This window comes from Uloborus diversus, chromosome 8, assembly GCF_026930045.1.
Source record: "Uloborus diversus isolate 005 chromosome 8, Udiv.v.3.1, whole genome shotgun sequence".
Lineage (NCBI taxonomy): Eukaryota > Metazoa > Arthropoda > Arachnida > Araneae > Uloboridae > Uloborus > Uloborus diversus.
Genome location: NC_072738.1, coordinates 46014532 through 46032947, shown reverse-complemented (window position 1 = coordinate 46032947; position 18416 = coordinate 46014532). Strand labels below are relative to the sequence as shown.

Below are 18416 nucleotides of genomic sequence, written 5' to 3'. Positions count from 1 at the left end.
TTTTAGTTTCCAATTTGTTGAAACAGTCGTTGACTATTTTAAGTATAGCGGCTGATTACTCATATTTTCACTCATATACTTGCTCTAATGGTTTTTAATTCAAAGTAGTCGTTTTTAACACATTTCAACAACCCGATGACAGCTTTACTCTTTGTAATACAGTGTACGGTGTCCCCCCCCCCCCCATCAGAAAAGGACAGTCGCTATTCTCGTCATTTTCACTTCTGAACTTTTCAAAAAAAGAAAAAAAATCATGATTTTTTCTTTTCACATTTTTGAAGGTGTGTTGTTACCATGTATAAAGTCCTCCCAAGACTGGGGCGGCATTGACCCCCCTCGGCCCCCCATAAATCCGCCCATGCTCATTGGTTGGAGAATTAGCTTGAATACACCAGACTCCGCTTGCTTGGCTCGCAGCAGTATCCATCTTGAACAAAGAGTAGGGTGGCAGAAGTTGATCGAATCAAGCATTACCAAATCATGAAAGCTTTCAGTCCCATGTGTTATGCATTTTACAGAACATAAATAGCATTTCTTCCCAAACTTCATTTTAAGCTTTTTGAAAGAGAATTGTTTTCATCAGATTATTCAGAGCAACGTATAATATGCACAACAAAATTTTAAACTTTTTTATTACATAATCCATGGATTATAAACAGAAAATACAGTACCACAGAGAAGCAAAACATTTCTTCAAAACAGTGCTGTAGTTTGGGGGGGGGGGGGTGAGGGGAGACGCTTTTCCCAGGAGTATCTGGATTTTTACTGTAAAAATAATGCAAATGTAATTTAAATTAGGTTAAAATCATCTTTTCTTTTGGTGAGTCCTTCCAAACTCCAAGGTGATTCCCCTAAATATTTTTTCTAACCACAACAGTTAATAACATTATATGAAACAGCAGCCAACATCCATCTAACACATTGGATATAGCTGTGTTTCAAGAGAATAGTGAAACTCGAAAGCAAAAAGTGGATAAACATTATTAAATACAATAATAACAAATAAGTTGCCAATATTATACTTTTAGATTGATTTGAATATGTGATTTTCGTTAAAATATATTAGATTCTATTTTCAAATTGAATGAAAAAGAAAAAACATTTCTTGAAAAAGCATATTAACACTAAAAAACAGAGGCATCTGTCACTTTATATTACTTTATCATCAGTGATGTTCCCATCAATTTTTCTGAGAGTATACTCCCAGTAATCCATTACGCACAGTTTGTGTATGTGATCAAATACATAGTATCTCATAATATGAAAATTTATGAAGCTTGAGGGTATACGCTATACGTCTAAAAAATGTTTGAGAGTATACTGCGTATATGGAGCATAACCTATGGGAACACCACTATTTATCATTAGAAACTTTTAGTAATTGTCAGTCCCATATCAGATATTATATTTTTAAGAGAGCTGACCAATTGCTTGTTACTATTCGTACAATAAACATAACATAAAATCTTTAGCATTTATACAGAAAATGAATAAATATTAACTTACTATGATGCTAACAACTTATAAGCAATAAAAAATATATATATATAAAGTTCTTCAGCTGACTGAAGTTTAATATAAGGATACTGATATATGGCTTCCAAAATGAATTTGTATCTATGAATTCCAACAACAGATGCATAGCTACTTGAACATTTGGCATATGCTGCAGAACTGGGTCTTTAGAAATAAGAGGTCCTAAAATAAATCAAAAAAGTTGAAAACATTCAAAGTATCACCATTGCACACTTTAGTTTCTATATTTTATAGTTCATGTTTTTTTTATTTATTTTTTGTAATGAAGAAGTAACATTTAAAGCTATATATCATGCATATTTGTTGAAATATCCTATATTTTTTGTAATTTGATTCAACACTTTTTATTTTATTTTATTTATTTATTTATTTTTTTTTTTTTTTTTATGTTTCAGAAAAGTACTGTATACAAATAAATATTACCTAATCTTGAAGAACTAGCAGAGTTTTCAGTCATCATAATTTTTCTTGGAATAAATAAAAATGGATCATTTTCCTGAAAATGTAAACATTAATTTAGTTATTCATATAGCATTAGGTATTAAATATTTGAATTAAAAGTTTAAAAGAAAAAATCAGAGAACTATTTAAAATTAAATGCTAACATAAATAGTTTGTAATATGAATGCAATATAAAATATAAAAAACGATTAATTTAGGTAACTCATTCATTATTTATTTCTCCAGTTTTGATTTACCACTATTGCATCCACAAATTTACTTATCACACAATTTTTCAATAATATATGTATAAACTGACTAGACTATAAAAATCTTATTTCTAAAAAGTTAAATTCAGTTCAAGAGTGCAAAGTGTAAAAATAATCAAGCAGTAGCTTTTTTCTTTCTTCTTTGTTTTATTGTTATTTTTATGATTGTTTTACTGATTATAAAACTAATAAAATAATGGCTAAAAGTTTCTTTTTGATTGAAGAAAACTGAAGATGTTAAAATTTCAAAGTGTAGGGCTAGAAGATTTCCTTTTTCATTCCACTGAATTTGGAAAAAGATATTATTTTTTAAGATACTGACATTGGTTTCATAAGAATAAATCAAATACAACAATGCAAAAACAAAAAATTACTTTTTATATGCTGCCTCAGATTAAATTTTAATCGGGTTCAAAATAAAATTAGAAAAATATTATGATTTTAAATAAATTATATCCTTTTCACACTAGAGGCAATAACTGTTAAGTACAGTTACTATTTTTGGGATGTATTTTTACATTTTTAACTATTTCTTTTTATCTTATTATAAATTTTTATCAACTGTTCTTCCCTAAATACCATTATTTTTCATGCATTTTTCTTCAAGATAGAGCATTATTATGGTTAATAAATATGTTGTGTCAAAAACAAGATTAAGATAATTTTGAGATGTACCTTAATATCTTTTTCAGCAATCAAACCAAAATTTTTGTCACTTATCTCTTTCACTTTAACAGCATCAAAATCAGCTCCATTTTCCTTACACCATGAATAAAATTTGTTCCAGTGTACATTTCTGTCAGGAAACGGATGCCTATGATCTAAAAACATAATGCAGAAGACTAAGAATAATATGCAGCGGTTAAAATGGAATAATACAATAAATGTTAGTAATAAGGAATCAATTCTTATTTAAACTTTTCTGAAAATGCTCGATCAATCAATTCTGGCATCCAATTGCCAGGGGTGCCATCCACCTCTCCCGAAGAGCAAGGGTGCACCACCACCAAAAGCCACAAAACCGCCTACAGCAGGGGTCTCATATTGGGTGCTAGGGCATCACGGGGTGTCATAGGAAGAGGTAAGGGTGTCTGTAGTGTCAATGTCAATATATATGTAAGGTGAGAACGCCCGGTTGAGCGGCAACGAAATCCTCCATTTTTGATACCGTATGACAAAAATTCACTTGATCCTCTTTCATCGTCATCAAAAAGCCCAGCTGATGATAAAGCGTTATCAACAAACCATTTCTAACTCTCTCTTTGTATATAAGCTGAGAGAGTTAAATATATATATATATCTGTAATAAGCTGTATATATAAGTTGATCATTCAACTTGTAATTTCAAATACATCCATTTTAACTCAATTAGTACAAAATCTATTTTTAAACATTCCTGTATCTTTCATCCTCCTCCCTTCTAGCTTGCGTTCGACAACCCTCACCGGTCGACCAGTGAGTAACCAGTTGCTAACCGCAGCGTTCGTGAGAGCTACCAGTTAACTGGTTGCTTCCGATGTCGTTTTATGAGCCACAACGGTTGATCTGCCGGTCGACCGTAGCTCTAGCTGGTCGATTGGTTGATGGAACTACGTGACATTTTTGACCAATTATATGTATTTTTCACCTGCATGTTATTCGTCTGTGTCATGTCCACACAAGTAAATGCTGATCAACTGAAAGCGTTCGATGAAGCATTGGTTTGTGAACAACCGGTTAGTAACCGCTGACGTCATTGCTGTCATTTGATTAACCAACTGGTCGTAACTGGTCGTGCTCGTTGAACGAAGGCCTAGTGACACCAAAGCCTGATGGGCTAAAACCCTGATTTTAAATAGTAGAATACACGTAAACTTGGAACAAATGAAGAATACGAAAGTTTACATATGGTAAATTGCATTACATATGAGAAATATACTCTAAGATTGATAAAATACAGAAAAATAGAAAGTAATATGAATGAAAACAGTTACAAAACTCATTAAATGAAAGAGAAATTCATTTAATAGCTCACCTTTTTCAATGTTTTGGATTAATTCAACTAATTTTAAAATTTCTGTAATTTCTTCCCACTCTAACTTCCTTGTTAAAACCTTTACATTTGAGCATTCTGCAAAAAATTTGAAATACATTAAGACATGAAGAAAATAATTTTACTTTCTAAAAGCAAATTCTCTAAAAATGAAAAATTAACAAAACAAAATAAACGAAAATAAGGCAGCATATGAAGGCCCTGATATGCAATCTAGTCTTTAAATTTGCTGTGTAGTTTAATATTTGCATTTCCATAACACCAAGTTTTAACAAATCTTGGAATGTGTAAAAATGTTTTTTTCATGAAACTGAATTGGAAGAGCAAAATTTTAAAATCTTAATTATTTTAGCAAACATTTTTTTTTAATTTGCATAATCAAGAATATTGTTTTGTTTTGTTTTGTTTTTCTTTTTAATAGTGTATATTATAAAAGATTTGATTACATAAATTAAAAAACCGGATTCTGCTACTAGTGATGTAGGTAATGGAATAAAATATGTTAGTAGTTCATAATGTTAAGCAGAGTTTAGTTTAATGAAAGGGAAGAGATTTAACTAATTAAGGGTTCCTCCATATATTATATATACAAATCCAAATACAAAAGTGATGACCAGCAACAGGCTCTGGCCCAACTAGGCTAGTCCAAGTCAATTTACCATCCCCAGAAGATCAATGGCCCTCTTAAAACTATCTACTCTCTTGCTCATTACCACCTCTTCCGGTAAGCTGTTTCAAGGTTCCACTACCCTGCTAAAATAATAAGTTTTCCTAATATCCATGTTAGCCTGAGATTTAAATAGCTTAAAACAGTGACCCCTTGTCCTGTTTTCAGTGCTAAACTTTGGCCCCGTAACATCTTTCATTTTAATAAATTTAAACAACTGAATAATGTCCCCTCGGTCTTTTCTTTGCTCAAGACTACATTTTTAGCATTCTAAGCCTGGAATCATAGTCTAAATGAGAAAGTCCACTTATTAGCCTTGTAGCCCGGCTTTGAACCCTTTCCAAGACATTAATATCTTTCTTAAGATAAGGAGACCAAAACTGAACAGCATACTCCAAATGAGGTCTTACCAAACTTCTACATAAGGGCAGAAGAACTTCTTTACATTTGTTTGAAATAGATCTATTGATTAACCCAAGCATCTTATTGGCTTTGTTACTAGCTAAGCTGCACTGTTGTGTTGACTAAACTTTAAATCCTGACTTATTAAGACGCCCAGATCAGTAACTTTTTCTGCCTGACTGATGACTGAACCTTGCAAATAATAACTTGTACACTTATTTAAACGCCCTAAATGTAGCACTTGACATTTCCCATTAACAGCCATACTCCAATTATCAGCTCACTCCGTAATATGATCTAGATCCTCTTGCAGCTGATTTGCTTGTTTTTCATTTTCTACACTCCCCATAACTTAGGTATCATCAGCAAAACAATTCATGTTCCCAGAAATATTTTTATATGGATATCGTTCATAAAACAATGCACAAAACTGGCCCTAACACTGATCCCTGAGGAACCCCGCTTAAAACCTCACTCCATTTAGAATAATTTCCCCTCACAACTACCCTTTGTTTTCTTCCGGTCAGCCAGTTCTTTACGCAAATGAAAATTTTCCCTCCTATTCCTATGTCAGCTAATTTGCTAAGTAGAGCAACATGCGGTACCTTATCGAAAGCTTTTTGAAAATCAATGTAAACAACATCTACAGGCTTCTTATTGTCTAAAGCCATGGTAACTTTGGCATAGAAATGTAATAAATTAGTTGCAAAAGATTTACTTTTCCTGAAACTGTACTGAACTAGTCAATAGATTATTAGTCTCCAAAAAATTTACTATCTTAATCTTTGTCAATGTTTCAAAAATTTTCCAAACCACCGAAGTTAGACTCACAGGTCTATAATTTCCTTCACTCCCTTTAGACCCTTTCTAAAGGGACTAAAATTTTCGGATAAATATTATCTGGTCCAGGAGCCTTAGTCTCCTTAATTTTTTTAAATGAAGTAAAATGTCATCCCTGGAAAATACAAAGTTCTCAAGCTGTACTATAGCTTGTGTCTTGCTGGTGTCAACTGTTGAGATACAGTTATCGTTAAAAACACTCAAAAAAAAGTTATTAAGAATACTAGCAATATCACTATTGTCCTGAATTAAAATTCCTTGCTCATCAACCAGTGGCCCAATATGACTATTTCGAACTTTCCCCGAATTAGCGTATGCAAAAAACCTCTTAGGATTCCTGTCTATGTTATCTACCAGTCTTTGCTCCAACTCTCTTTTCTGAATCCGTACCAAATACTTAAATTTACGCCTTGCCTTACAATATTGGAGCCTATCTGCACTGTGACCAGTTTCTTTAAAACTATGAAAAGCCGCTTGCTTGTTATTTAGAGTGTCTTTAGTTTCCCTGGAGAATCAGATCGGCCAAATTTTAGTATTGACACCCTTTCTCCTAAAGGGAACATAATCCCCAACCGTTTTCACTAGATTTTCCTTAAACTCTGCTCACTGAAGATTCACATCGATATTGTCCAATTCGGAAGAAAAAAATGCTCTCAAACTCTGCCTAAGTGCCATAAAATCAGTATTTCTTAAATTGGGCCCAAACCTGAAATTCTCTACTATGTGCATATCAAATTTAATAGCAAACCTAATACTGTTGTGGTTACTATCTCCAATGTGTTCCCATACACATAACCCCAGAACAGAACCTTCCATGTCGCAGAACACTAGATCCAAAACCACGTCCTGTCAAGTACCCTGAGTTAGGGGAGATTAGGGATGGATGGGACAGTTCTCACAAAAATATTTCTTATAAATTATTTTCTACTGGTATAACACTGAAAGTTTCAGAATAACAAATTGAAACATTTTAATATATTTAAAAAATATAAATTTCATGGTAATTATTAAAATGGTCATTTCTGAAGACAATTACAATAGCAGTAAAAATGTCCCATCCCTCCCTCATGTAAGGGAGGGATGGGACATTTTTGGAAGTTAAAATACATATACATAGTTTTCAAAAATATTATGAAAAATGACAAAGACAGTATGTCATTTATTTATGTAAGGTTTATTGAACATTGGGAACATCTATTTTATCTAACATTATACTTTAATAAATCAGCATCAAATGAAAAATTTATGTGCTCCACTAGTTCCACCAACCATATTTGGTGGGGGCAACTTGGCAATAATGTCTATTTTATCAATCACAGAACTATCTGTTGTTTGTGGAAAGATAAAGTTTCCTTTTTCATTTTTCCTCATAAAGAGTACTTGAAAGGTCTCATCATTATCCTTGCTTTCAACTCTTCCAACATAATTGAAATTCTTAGAGTTCTATTATCAGGGCCCGATTCAATTCATAAAATACATTCATCAATTATTTTTATTTATTAATGTTTTAAAATGTCTAATCAGAAAAACAAAATTAATTAGTCTGAAACTTTAACACAAGTCATTAAAAAGGTACTTATTTTATGGTTTATATTTGAGGAACTGGATGTTATTTTCCAATATAAAATTTCATTTTACAAAAATATACTACATTTTCGTAAACAATATGTTTTTTTCTTCGCATAATGTGCTTCATGAGAAAACAACCTGTAATGAAACCACTGTTATACTTCTTACAAAGAAGTACAACTAACCAATTGATTGAAAGTATATTATATAGTACATAAAAGTAATAATTACATTGATAAATATTACAGGAGTAAGGAAAACTTAGTCATACTACTGTAAACTTTCAATGTAAAGAAATTAGTTTCGAAAAAAATCATAGAAGTTGATACAATTCTTATACATCAAGTTGATAATTTCAATGGCCTTTTTATTCTGCAATTCAATTCCAAAACAAGATAGTATGCCAAAAATAAAATATTAAAAAATTTGGACAATCAGTATAATTATTTAGCTGCAGATATTAAAAGGGAGGGATGGGACATGTCCCATCCCTCCCTAAACCATACTGTCCCATCCCTCCCTTTACACAACATTTCAGTAAAATAGCTTGTTACTAGAAGCATGCTACTTTTAGGTTTAACTTAACTATTACTTTATAAAAGCTGTATTATTAGGTGTATAAAACAGCAAAAAGAATTATGTTAACATCAATAAATAAGATTGAAAACTTACCTTGAAAACAAAGTAGTTATTTACTTTTGGTGTTGTAAAATAGCTTTTTTCTGGTATACATTCATAGAAATCTGGAACTAAAATGATTTATAGCAACAAACATGGTTTTATGGTTGCTCCATTTAGTGGAAGAGTCAGAAATCGAAAACAATGTTTATTTTAAGAATAATTGAAAGAGTCCCATCCATCCAAGTGTCCCATCCATCCCTAATCTCCCCTACAATTTGATCTAAGAAACATTCACCAATTATTTTCAAAAATTCCTCTTCTCTGCTATTACTATGGTAAAAATTATTCCAATCAATTCCTGGAAAATTAAAATCTCCCATTATGATGACTGACCCTTTGCTTGAAATGTCACTAATAATACTAAACGTCTGTTCATCTTGACCCTGGCTTAAATTGGGTGGCCTATAAATGTTCCCTAAACGTAATTTTTTGCCCTTATTGCTTATCAACTCCAGCCAAATCATATCAATAGGTTTATTTATAGGCCGATAAACTCTTAAAATAATTTTCTCCAAATTCTTGCTCCTGATCCATTTTATGAACAGCATCATTTTCCCATCAAAATTAAAAGCTGAATTAAAAGAGTTAATTCAGATATTTTGGAACATGAAAAAAAGAACGAAATTAATATCAGTTTTCCCATCAATTCTTGTTTAACAATGCAAAAATTTTGGTTTTAATTCTTTACATTTCAGAAGAAAAGTGAGTTTAAAAATTTCTATGATTTCACTAAAATATTTCAGATGCCACGCTTTCCCTTTTAAAATTGCGGTAAATATGTGTTATACGGTTTTTACTTACCTGTCTATCTTACAATGAATGCTCACAAAAATGATGAAAAGTCTAATTTATCTTTATTTCCCCATTTGGTGAGACTTTAACAGAAACGCGGGACTTTGAGGCAAAAAGCGGGACTGTCCTGCCAAAATCGGAACATCTGGTCAAAATAAAGACGGGATGATTTACAGCAGTTTCAAGACTTTTTTTTTTCTCTCTCTCTCTCGTTTTAAGCACAGTATGACGAAACAAACTATGAAATTGAACAAAATTTCTCACGTACATGTATAAACTCATAGCACAACAGAAATAAATGAAGAAAAAGAAACTTACTGTCAAGTAGCTTTTGAACTAATGGCTTTATTTTGTCTTTTACTTGCCTTGGTATTTTCGCCATGATGACAAAAAATGCTAGTTCCTACTTTAGAGCAAAATATTATTGCTTTAAAGGGTATTTTTGTGTTTTAAATTTGCTACATTCACGAAATCAACGAGAAAGTACACTATACTATATTTAGAGAAGATGTTAAATGTCCACAAAAAACCGCGTGGTCGTGGGTTGTTTGTTTAGTTTTTGATGATCAAATTACTACACGCAGCTTATGAAATGACAGTAATTTCATTCAAAAATCTTGCTTGTATTACTTCACGCAATGTAATAACACATTTGTAGGCACTTCTGAGCACCTCTACTAATTTTAAGTGCAATTATCAATAAATTAGGAAATTTTTTTTTGTAAATAACCTTTTATGACGATAAAATGTGTACATGGGTTGGCAGCAAAACACTTACATGTGGATTTGTGGGATCGATCATTGTTGTGGAGACCATCAATGGTGTGAAGGTGTAAAGTTTTTTTGTTAATTTTTAAAGGTTACGACCTTAGTATGTTGTAACTATGCTTATTCACGTTCAATATCAAAATAACTTAATAAATTGCATATGCATTTTAATTCCAGTTTCTAAAAAAGCTTCTTGAAAGTATTATTTGTTATTCTGTATCAAAATAAAAGCCGGCAATCGGTTTGCTGGATAATTAACACGAATTTATTCATTCGGCATCGTGTTAGTTTTAGTTAGTTAGTTTAGTTTAAAGTGGCGCTTTTAATTATTACGGCAAGAGAGCGAAAATATTATGAGAAAATAAAATGGAAAGTTTCGATAATTGGGAAGCGGGAGATCCATATCCATTGGCGTCAAATTTTTGGTAATAACGCTTGCGCGAAAAATATTTTCCTTTACCTATGGAAACAAAAACTAGGAAAGTATCTCATTACATATGTTTCCCATAAACAACAAGGTTACCAAAATAAAATTATTCACATCAAAAATTTGAAGACCCCCTACCAACTTCCCAATGTAATTCTCCTAAAATGCAGTAATACGTGATTGATAGTTGCGATAGTTGTTTAGCATTTAGCAGAATTGGTATAATAACCGGTTTTTTTTTGAAGAAAAAAAGTTTTTTTTGGTTTAAACCGAGTTTATTATTTGGTTTTTATTACTACCAGTAAGAAATACAGTTTTATTTTAGGAAAATCATGAAGATTTTATGAATTAATTGTTAAGGAATGTTTAATATTCATATTTGTACCAAATTCCTTCGTAATTAATTAAATATTTAAAAGAAAAATCTTGTAATTTCATTTCCTCATATTTAGATATTTCCAAAGGAGAATATTGTTTGAAAATCGTTAACTATTATAAAAAATAGGTACAATACGTAAATGAGTCTTGGTATAAATAATCAAAGAAATAATTTCTGTGATAGTTCAGATATTATTAATTACAAATAACCAAGAATAAATTCTTGCAAATTAATATCCTCATAATCATAGATATTGACTATAAAAAAAAATAATAAAAGTAAAATTAAAATCACGTATTCTTAAAGATGGAAAATATTTTGCAGTATCTACAAATGTATCATTAGTCTGATGCACATTTTACAACTTTAAAAATCAAAAGATCAATGCATATTTTGTAAATCATGTAATTTATTTACCTATTGTATCAGTAACAATAATTATAGAAACAGGACAAGTAGGTTTATAGAAAATCATTGTGTTTTCCATTGTAGACATTATTTCTCCTGGTTTAATGCATTTGGGAATACAATTTTTTGTATCAAAGAAAAAAAAATCGTTTTAATTAAAAGCTTCAGAACAAACCTTAATGAAAATACTCTTTTAACATACTTTAATAAGGAAGACTCATAAAAATTCATGTTTATTTATTCTACCACCATTCATACATGAAACGGGGGATGCAAAAAGCGTGCAGGTATAAACACAATTTTATGCCTACTCAAAATGTTCTTGGATTTCTTTAGTTTTTTTTTTTTTTTTTCTCGTCATTTAAAGATTCTAGTGTTAAGATATTTTTACACTATGCATCGCTTCAATGGTACATAATCTATCTCAATAAATCTTAAATAATCAAGCAAATTAGGTAGTACATGAAGTTTTGGTTGAAATATGCTTTTTGAACTATTTATTTTAAAATGCAAAAGACTGAAAAATAATAATAATTAAAAATTATAAAAAAGCTACTTAGATTTTTTTTTTTCCATATAATTTTAGAAAAACTTAGTTGGTCTGCCTTGTATATTTATGTACCTTATAGAGAACTTGCATGGACTTAAAAAAATAAAGAAACAAAATAAAAACTATGTAGCAAACTTGCATTACCTTAAAAAATGTAAGTTTCTAAATTTATTAAATCTTTAATTTATCTATAAATCTTTGCTAGTTACTTTGCATTAATCAGATTTTACTCTTTACTTTCAAAAAAAAAAAAAAAAAAAAAAACATTAAAAAAATACATATTTTTTTTTTTTTTTTAACCACTTAGTTTAAACCAAGGTGGTTTAAACCAAACAACCCTGACATTTAGAACCGCTCATTTCTTTCCTCTCTCCTTCCCCTTTTGTATGTTGATTCGAGAGTTACAGCATGATAAATAAAATATTAACAGTTTGAAAACAATCTAGTTTTCACGCTGTGGGACTATATGCTTGTTGCATATCATCCCTTTGGTGTTTGGTTTGATGCTGCTGATCTATGTTTTATACAGATGATATTATGTATAAACTACTATTTGGTGAATGACAATGGCTTAAAATCAAGTAGTAGTGAGAGGGGTCGAGCTCCTAATCTTCCCTCTCACTGCGCCAATCTTATAAGTATTCTTATTAATTCTGTATTAATTATTATTACTATGTTTTATTTTTTTTTAAGTAAGGTTTTATTCTAAAATCAGAGCCTCTGAACTTTTTATTTTATACTGTTAATAAAATTCTTCCCAAGACTCCCTTGGGAGTTTACAGGAGGTCACTGTGCATGCAACAAATTTTGCTGAGGATTGGGCGAATTTGCAGACAGTACTGCCACATTTCTTTTTTTTTTTCTTTAAAATATTTAAATGTATTTTTTTTAATGAGGCCTAATGTTCTTGATAGTTGTAATATAGGTATGGAATGTGCCCATGCTTCTATTTTATTGTTCAGTAAAATTCAAAATTTCATTTGGTAAAGTGAGAATTTCCCCATTCCTAAAAATTTAAGCCTGATGGCCTGGCCCGGGTCTACGTACCCGCTATGCGAGGCCAGGGACCCCTTAATGGCATAGAAATCCAGTAGGCAGTTAGGTTCCCTGCTGATTTTTTGCAAGGCTGCTCAAAATTAATAGAGCCAAGCCTGCCGGTGACACCCCTGAGTTCTTCAACTGGTGTAACAGAAAGTGTATGCAATTTTTTATCTCAGATTAGCTTTATTCTGAAATATAATATATTTATATTTTAATGAAGAAGTTTCATTCTTTAATTGCATACAATCAGTGCAGGATCTGGGGGAGCAAGTTGGGGGGGGGGGGGACGCTCTGGGCTGCAACTTTACCCTAATTCTGTTTTTTCTCCTTGTAATTCAACTTAAAAACTGGAAGGAAGATAGGTAAGGGCTTCAGTTTCAAATTTTTACACTGGCTCAGAAAAGTGGAAGATCTTGTGCTGCATATAATTTTTTAGTAACCTTTCGTATAGCATCAATTAAGACTTTTTTTTTTGCAGATGCCTTTTCCTGATAAAGAACAAAGAAAAAAATGTTGGGATTCCAGAGACTCATACTGGGAATGCTTAGAGCAAAATAATGAAGATAAAACAAAGTGTCAAGAAAAAAGAGAATATTTTGTGAAGGAGTGCCCAAATAGATGGGTAAATATGCTTATAATTTTTACCCTTACTTGCCTAATATTTTTTTCTAAAAAATCATTATAAACATTATCAAGTAACTCTTCCTCATTTAACCATCTTGTATAAGAATGAAATCTGACTGTTGATAATGCAAATACTCCCCCCCCCCCCATTTTAAACAAATAATCAAATGAATGATATTTCTTTAATGGCAAAACATTCATTTGTATAAGTGACAAAAATAACTTTATTTTTAATATAAAAATGCAACTTATACCTAGACATCATGAAAGTTTGAGCCCACGTGAAAAACGTCAGAAGCCAAAGAATATCTTTTCTTTCTCTCAAGTGTAGTGATTATTTTTTATAGTTTAAAATTTTTATGTCATGTTGTTTCAAATTTAATCTTACTTTTCTAATACTCCCATTATTTATTATTTTTTTTAAAATCTATCAGCTTGTTATTTTGCTCTTTGCAGCTGAATTCATTACATAGTATTATATTATGCCTAACTCGATGAATTACTTTCATAGCTCCAAAGCATGTGAAAACAATTGAATAGTAAATTTTGAAAAGGGCATATCTTGAGGTTTTTCCAAAATTAACTTAGGTTTTTTTCATCTAGGGTTCTCTCAAGGGTGTGTTAATATAACCTGTCCCAAATCTTAGCAGTTGCATGCTCACTGTGCAATATGTTTAATATACCTAACTCTAAAATATTGCCCCGAAATCGTTTGTAAACAAGAGCAGTAAATACTTCCGGAAGTTGTGAAAGATAAGCTTTGGGTATCTTCAAATAGAGCATTTTGTTAACCTTGGCCCACTGATGACTAACCACGAGTGTACTAATAGCTCCCCAGTTAGCCAATCGTAGTTGAAAACATTTACAACATTTACTGGAAAATCACCGCACGAACCACTGATGTCATCACAGGTCATGAAATCACCTGCCTGGGTTAACTGGTTGCTCTATTCAACTATACTCCTTTGTTTCAATAAAGAGATCGTAATAATTAAAAGGTCAGCTCATTTGCAAATACCTTGTCACAAATATTTATTTGTTTAAAATATAATTTTAGTTTTTAAAAGTTTCAACATTAACTGTAAAAGGTTTATACAGTCCTTTCATTTCAAATTTTTGATGGTGAGGGGGGAAAGGGCATATATGGTACTCAACTCATGTTATATCGAAGAACAATAAAATCCATGCCCACATGTATGAAAGTAGATTGATTTCTTAAGGTTGCACGGGGGGGGGGGAGCAATTGCTCACCTCTGGCGATATAATATCGAGCCCAGTTTTATACATAAAATTACGAAAATAGTAGCTTATGTTATCCCGAGTAGTCCAGTTAATAGTTAACTGGAAGACCTGGAACTCCTGGATTACCTTGATTATAAGAGTTAAACTCTTTCATATTTTACACATTCTACAGCCAAGGACAAATCCAGAAATTCTTCTAGGGAAGAGCGATTAGTTTTTATTACTTACCCCTTACTATGTATCCTGAGTTAAACACTGCTACACAAATACAGTAAACTCCCAATTATCTGCGGAATTGGGTGGCACATGTGCCGCGGATAATAAAAATAGCGGATAACCGCAAAAAGACTAAAATGGGGGACGAATCAGGCAAAAATTGTCCTATCTCAAATTCTTAACTGTATTGATGCATAACACTTTCTGCAAACAGTGAAAATATATATAGAGTACAGTACAAATGTTTTGTATTTTTGCACAACCGAACTTAACAAACAAGTGTATGTACGATGAAGAACGCAAAAAAATAATAATAATAATAATAAAATTAAATCAAATCAATCAATCAAGCAAAAACAACTGAGTGTAAATTTACAATTTTTCAAAAAAAAAAAAAAAACAGCCACTGGTATTCGCTTTTTACTGCGAAAATACATGTTCGTGATTGTTGATTGATTCGCGGATAATCTGCCCCGCGGATAAACCGCTCGCGGATAATCGGGAGTCTACTGTATTTTATATCACTGTGTATATTTGTGTATAAACTAATGAGTACGGGGAGGTGTTAAAAATATAAAACCCTGAATCAACCCTGTCCATAACATCACTAGAGATCATATGAAGCTGCTGGTTTTAAAATTGGTTTTGTGTGTGTGTGTGTGTGTTTTTTTTTTTTTTTTGGGATCTCGAATTTGAAAAAAAACTTTAGTAGAAAGTTCTGTCTTCCAACCCCTTCTTCTGAACGTAGTAAGAGATGACCTACAGTAGCGTTTTCAAGACTTCAATTTTGAAAAAAAAAAAAAAAACAGAGGAGAACCTCTGCACTCTCTTTCTGCTAACATCATTGAAGATAATCTAAAACTGCTTTTTTTGAACTTTATTTTTTAATAATTGTTGCTGGAAAGTCACAAACCCAATCCTTTTTTCTCACGATACCAATAATCCATGGGAGACCTGGAAGCACCCTTCCATAGCATCATCAAACATAGTCTAAAATGGTGAATTTTGGTCGAAAAATAGTTGAGGGAGAGTTTTTTTTTTCTTGGACAGGTCAAATCTGTGCTGCCTTTCTCAGTTTTTAAGCATTTTTGGTAAAATTGGATTAACATGTGTGTATAGTTTTAAAGTATGGTAGAAAAAAAATATCAGTAACATTTTCATTTTTTTTTCAATCACAAAGTTTTATTTTTAAATTTTATACATGAATATTATATTTAAAAATAATATAAATAATTTAAATTATTTTTCAGGTTGACCATTTTGATCGGAAAAGGGACTATATTAAATTTAAAGAAAAGGTGCAAACAGCAGATCCTGTTGAAGTGCTAAAAAAATCTTGATGAAACATTAACTACTAGATAATTGAGTGTATATCGTTTTTATTATTTAGTTACTTGAAATATAGTTCATTTTATTTGAAACAGCTTCATTTTATTTAAAATTTACTTCTCAAAATGTGCTTAAATATTAATGGCTTCATGCTGCAAATATAACCAAGTTCATTTTAAAACATTAAAGTGCTAGCATTTTTATTTTAGTTTGAAAGTATGTTTCCAATGATGTGGGAGCATTGTGTTAGAACATTTTTAAAATGCATTAAAAAATTTGTTATGTGCAATAGAACATGGGTTTCATTAATAGTGTTAAAATGTATAATGAATAAAGGAAATTTAAAACATATTTATAAAAATGTTTATATTTAATTATTGAGCAATTCTTTTTGTATTTTTAAGCAATGATTAAGTTTTGTATATCCACTGATATCATATTTGTTTTCAGTCTCGAATAAAAAATTTACTTTGTAATCTGAATTTTCCTACATTCAAATTTTATGATAGTTGTACATAGTTGCTTTTGTTACTTCATATTAAATGTTTTTAGAATGAAGTTATTTTTGATTTTATAAACACCTTAATTTTTTAAGTATTGAATGTGTCATAAACTATGTATATATATATATATATATCTCTGGAATCAAGATCTCATGCTATTTTTGTCATCAAATGCAGATGAAAGTTAAATAATTTAATTCTTGAAAAGTAGAATTTAAGCTATGGGCTAAACAGTACAAATCAGTATTTTGCATCTGCTATGTCGTTACACATGAACGTTTGAGAACAACTGAATTTGTTTTCTAGAGATGAAAAATCTTAGGTAAATTTTTTTAATGCAAATTTATATATAGTTAATTTTTTCAAATAACTAGCTGACCTGTGGAAAGCATTCACGCTTAACTGAAGAAATTCAAAAAATCAGATTTTTAGACTATTTTTTGAATAATAGCAAAATTGTGACTTGTTTGCTTATTTTTTGCTGATAGCAGTGAAAAAATCTCAACTGATGTCTCTCTTTTAAAATTTGATGAGGCATTAACGAAATTATGGCATACCCTCCCCCCCCCCCCCCCCAAAAAAAAAAAAAAAAAAAAAAAAACACCTATGAACTCGCCAGTATTAACGAACCCCATCCTCACCCCGCTACCAACCAACCTACAGTTTTGGGTTTGAAAAATTTCTGAAACTGCTTGGGTGTCAATAAAAGCATCAAATCGGGCAGGAATAATTCACCTGATAAGGCATAAATGTTAAAAAATGATTTCACAAGCCATGAAAAGAAATAGTATTTCAAATATTTATTTTTAAAAATAATTGAAAATATTGCTGCAATTGTTTATATTTTATTCATAAAGTGTTTGAACTGAATATAGATGGATAATATTGTCAATGGTTTAGGGGGAGGGGGCTGCCACGACTCTTCCCTTATATCTGCCCACGCTGGACTAAAATTGAACTCAAACAGTGCAATACCTCACGGGGGCCAAAGTCTTCTATATCCATCTCAGTTTTAGTGACCAAGGGCTCTAGGGTACAAAAATTGTTCTAGTTTGGTGGTCAGCTGTACGTGGAATCCCCAGTGCTCAGTTCCTAGGCATGCTTGATACCCATTTTATCCATACACTGAACTTAGCCATGCCCAACACTGGAAGCAAGCCCTAGTCTGCGGCATGGAAGTGAGAAGACCAGTGACTACAACTAAACCACTGGGCTTCTTGTCCACTGATTGACATGCTAATTCACTGCATTGTGGCACTTTATTCCCTTAAGCCTTTAAGCCTCCCCCCCCCCCCCCCAAAAAAAGTCTGAAGCACAGAACCATAACTTCTTCAAGGTTTTTCTCAATATCACGCACATGTGTTTGTCATGTATGAAATACTTGTTTTTTTTAAAGAATTGTGAATTTGGAAGACAAAATTGTTTAAATGTTCATTCATTGGTCAGGCTACACTTGAAAGTTTTTTTTAAGTAAAATTGTCTTATTTCAAATGTGCATTTTTAAACTTAAAAATCAAATGAATATCACAGTGCTTGTGCATTTCCTGTACTTTTCAATAGTCAGGAAAATGAATAAGGATATCATGGATATAGTCAAATTATGGATATTGTCTAACAAGGTTTTCAAAATTATGAGTCAAGATAATTGGAGGACTGTTTTGAAACTAAATTTCTAATAAATTAAAAATCTTAAGAAATAG

The 18416-nt window shown here is 31.3% G+C and overlaps 2 protein-coding genes across 2 annotated transcripts in view; one reads left to right on the top strand and one right to left on the bottom strand.

Annotated features, from left to right (window-relative positions):
• LOC129227521 (actin-histidine N-methyltransferase-like) overlaps positions 1–9775 on the bottom strand; it is a 37960-nt gene extending 28185 nt beyond the window's left edge. Inside the window, exons 1-5 of the mRNA XM_054862096.1 lie at positions 9548–9775; positions 4261–4356; positions 2922–3067; positions 1960–2032; positions 1588–1698 (exon numbers count right to left, since the gene is read on the bottom strand). Of these exons, the coding sequence (XP_054718071.1) occupies positions 1588–1698; positions 1960–2032; positions 2922–3067; positions 4261–4356; positions 9548–9611 (490 nt within the window). The 5' untranslated portion in view covers positions 9612–9775. The remainder of the gene's footprint in view (positions 1–1587; positions 1699–1959; positions 2033–2921; positions 3068–4260; positions 4357–9547) is intronic.
• A 251-nt stretch (positions 9776–10026) lies between these two features.
• On the top strand, positions 10027–16729 carry LOC129228008 (cytochrome c oxidase assembly factor 6 homolog). The gene is made up of 3 exons (XM_054862635.1): positions 10027–10051; positions 13281–13424; positions 16135–16729. The coding sequence occupies exons 1-3, from the start codon at positions 10049–10051 to the stop codon at positions 16222–16224; spliced, it is 237 nt and encodes a 78-aa protein (XP_054718610.1). The 5' UTR covers positions 10027–10048; the 3' UTR covers positions 16225–16729.
• The last annotated feature ends 1687 nt before the right edge of the window (positions 16730–18416 follow it).

What these genes read in the sequence shown, in the direction of transcription:
- LOC129228008 (XM_054862635.1), top strand. An exon ending in AGGAGTGCCCAAATAGATGG is followed by an intron (nt 13,425 to 16,134) that starts GTAAATATGCTT and finishes ATTATTTTTCAG; the next exon opens with GTTGACCATTTTGATCGGAA.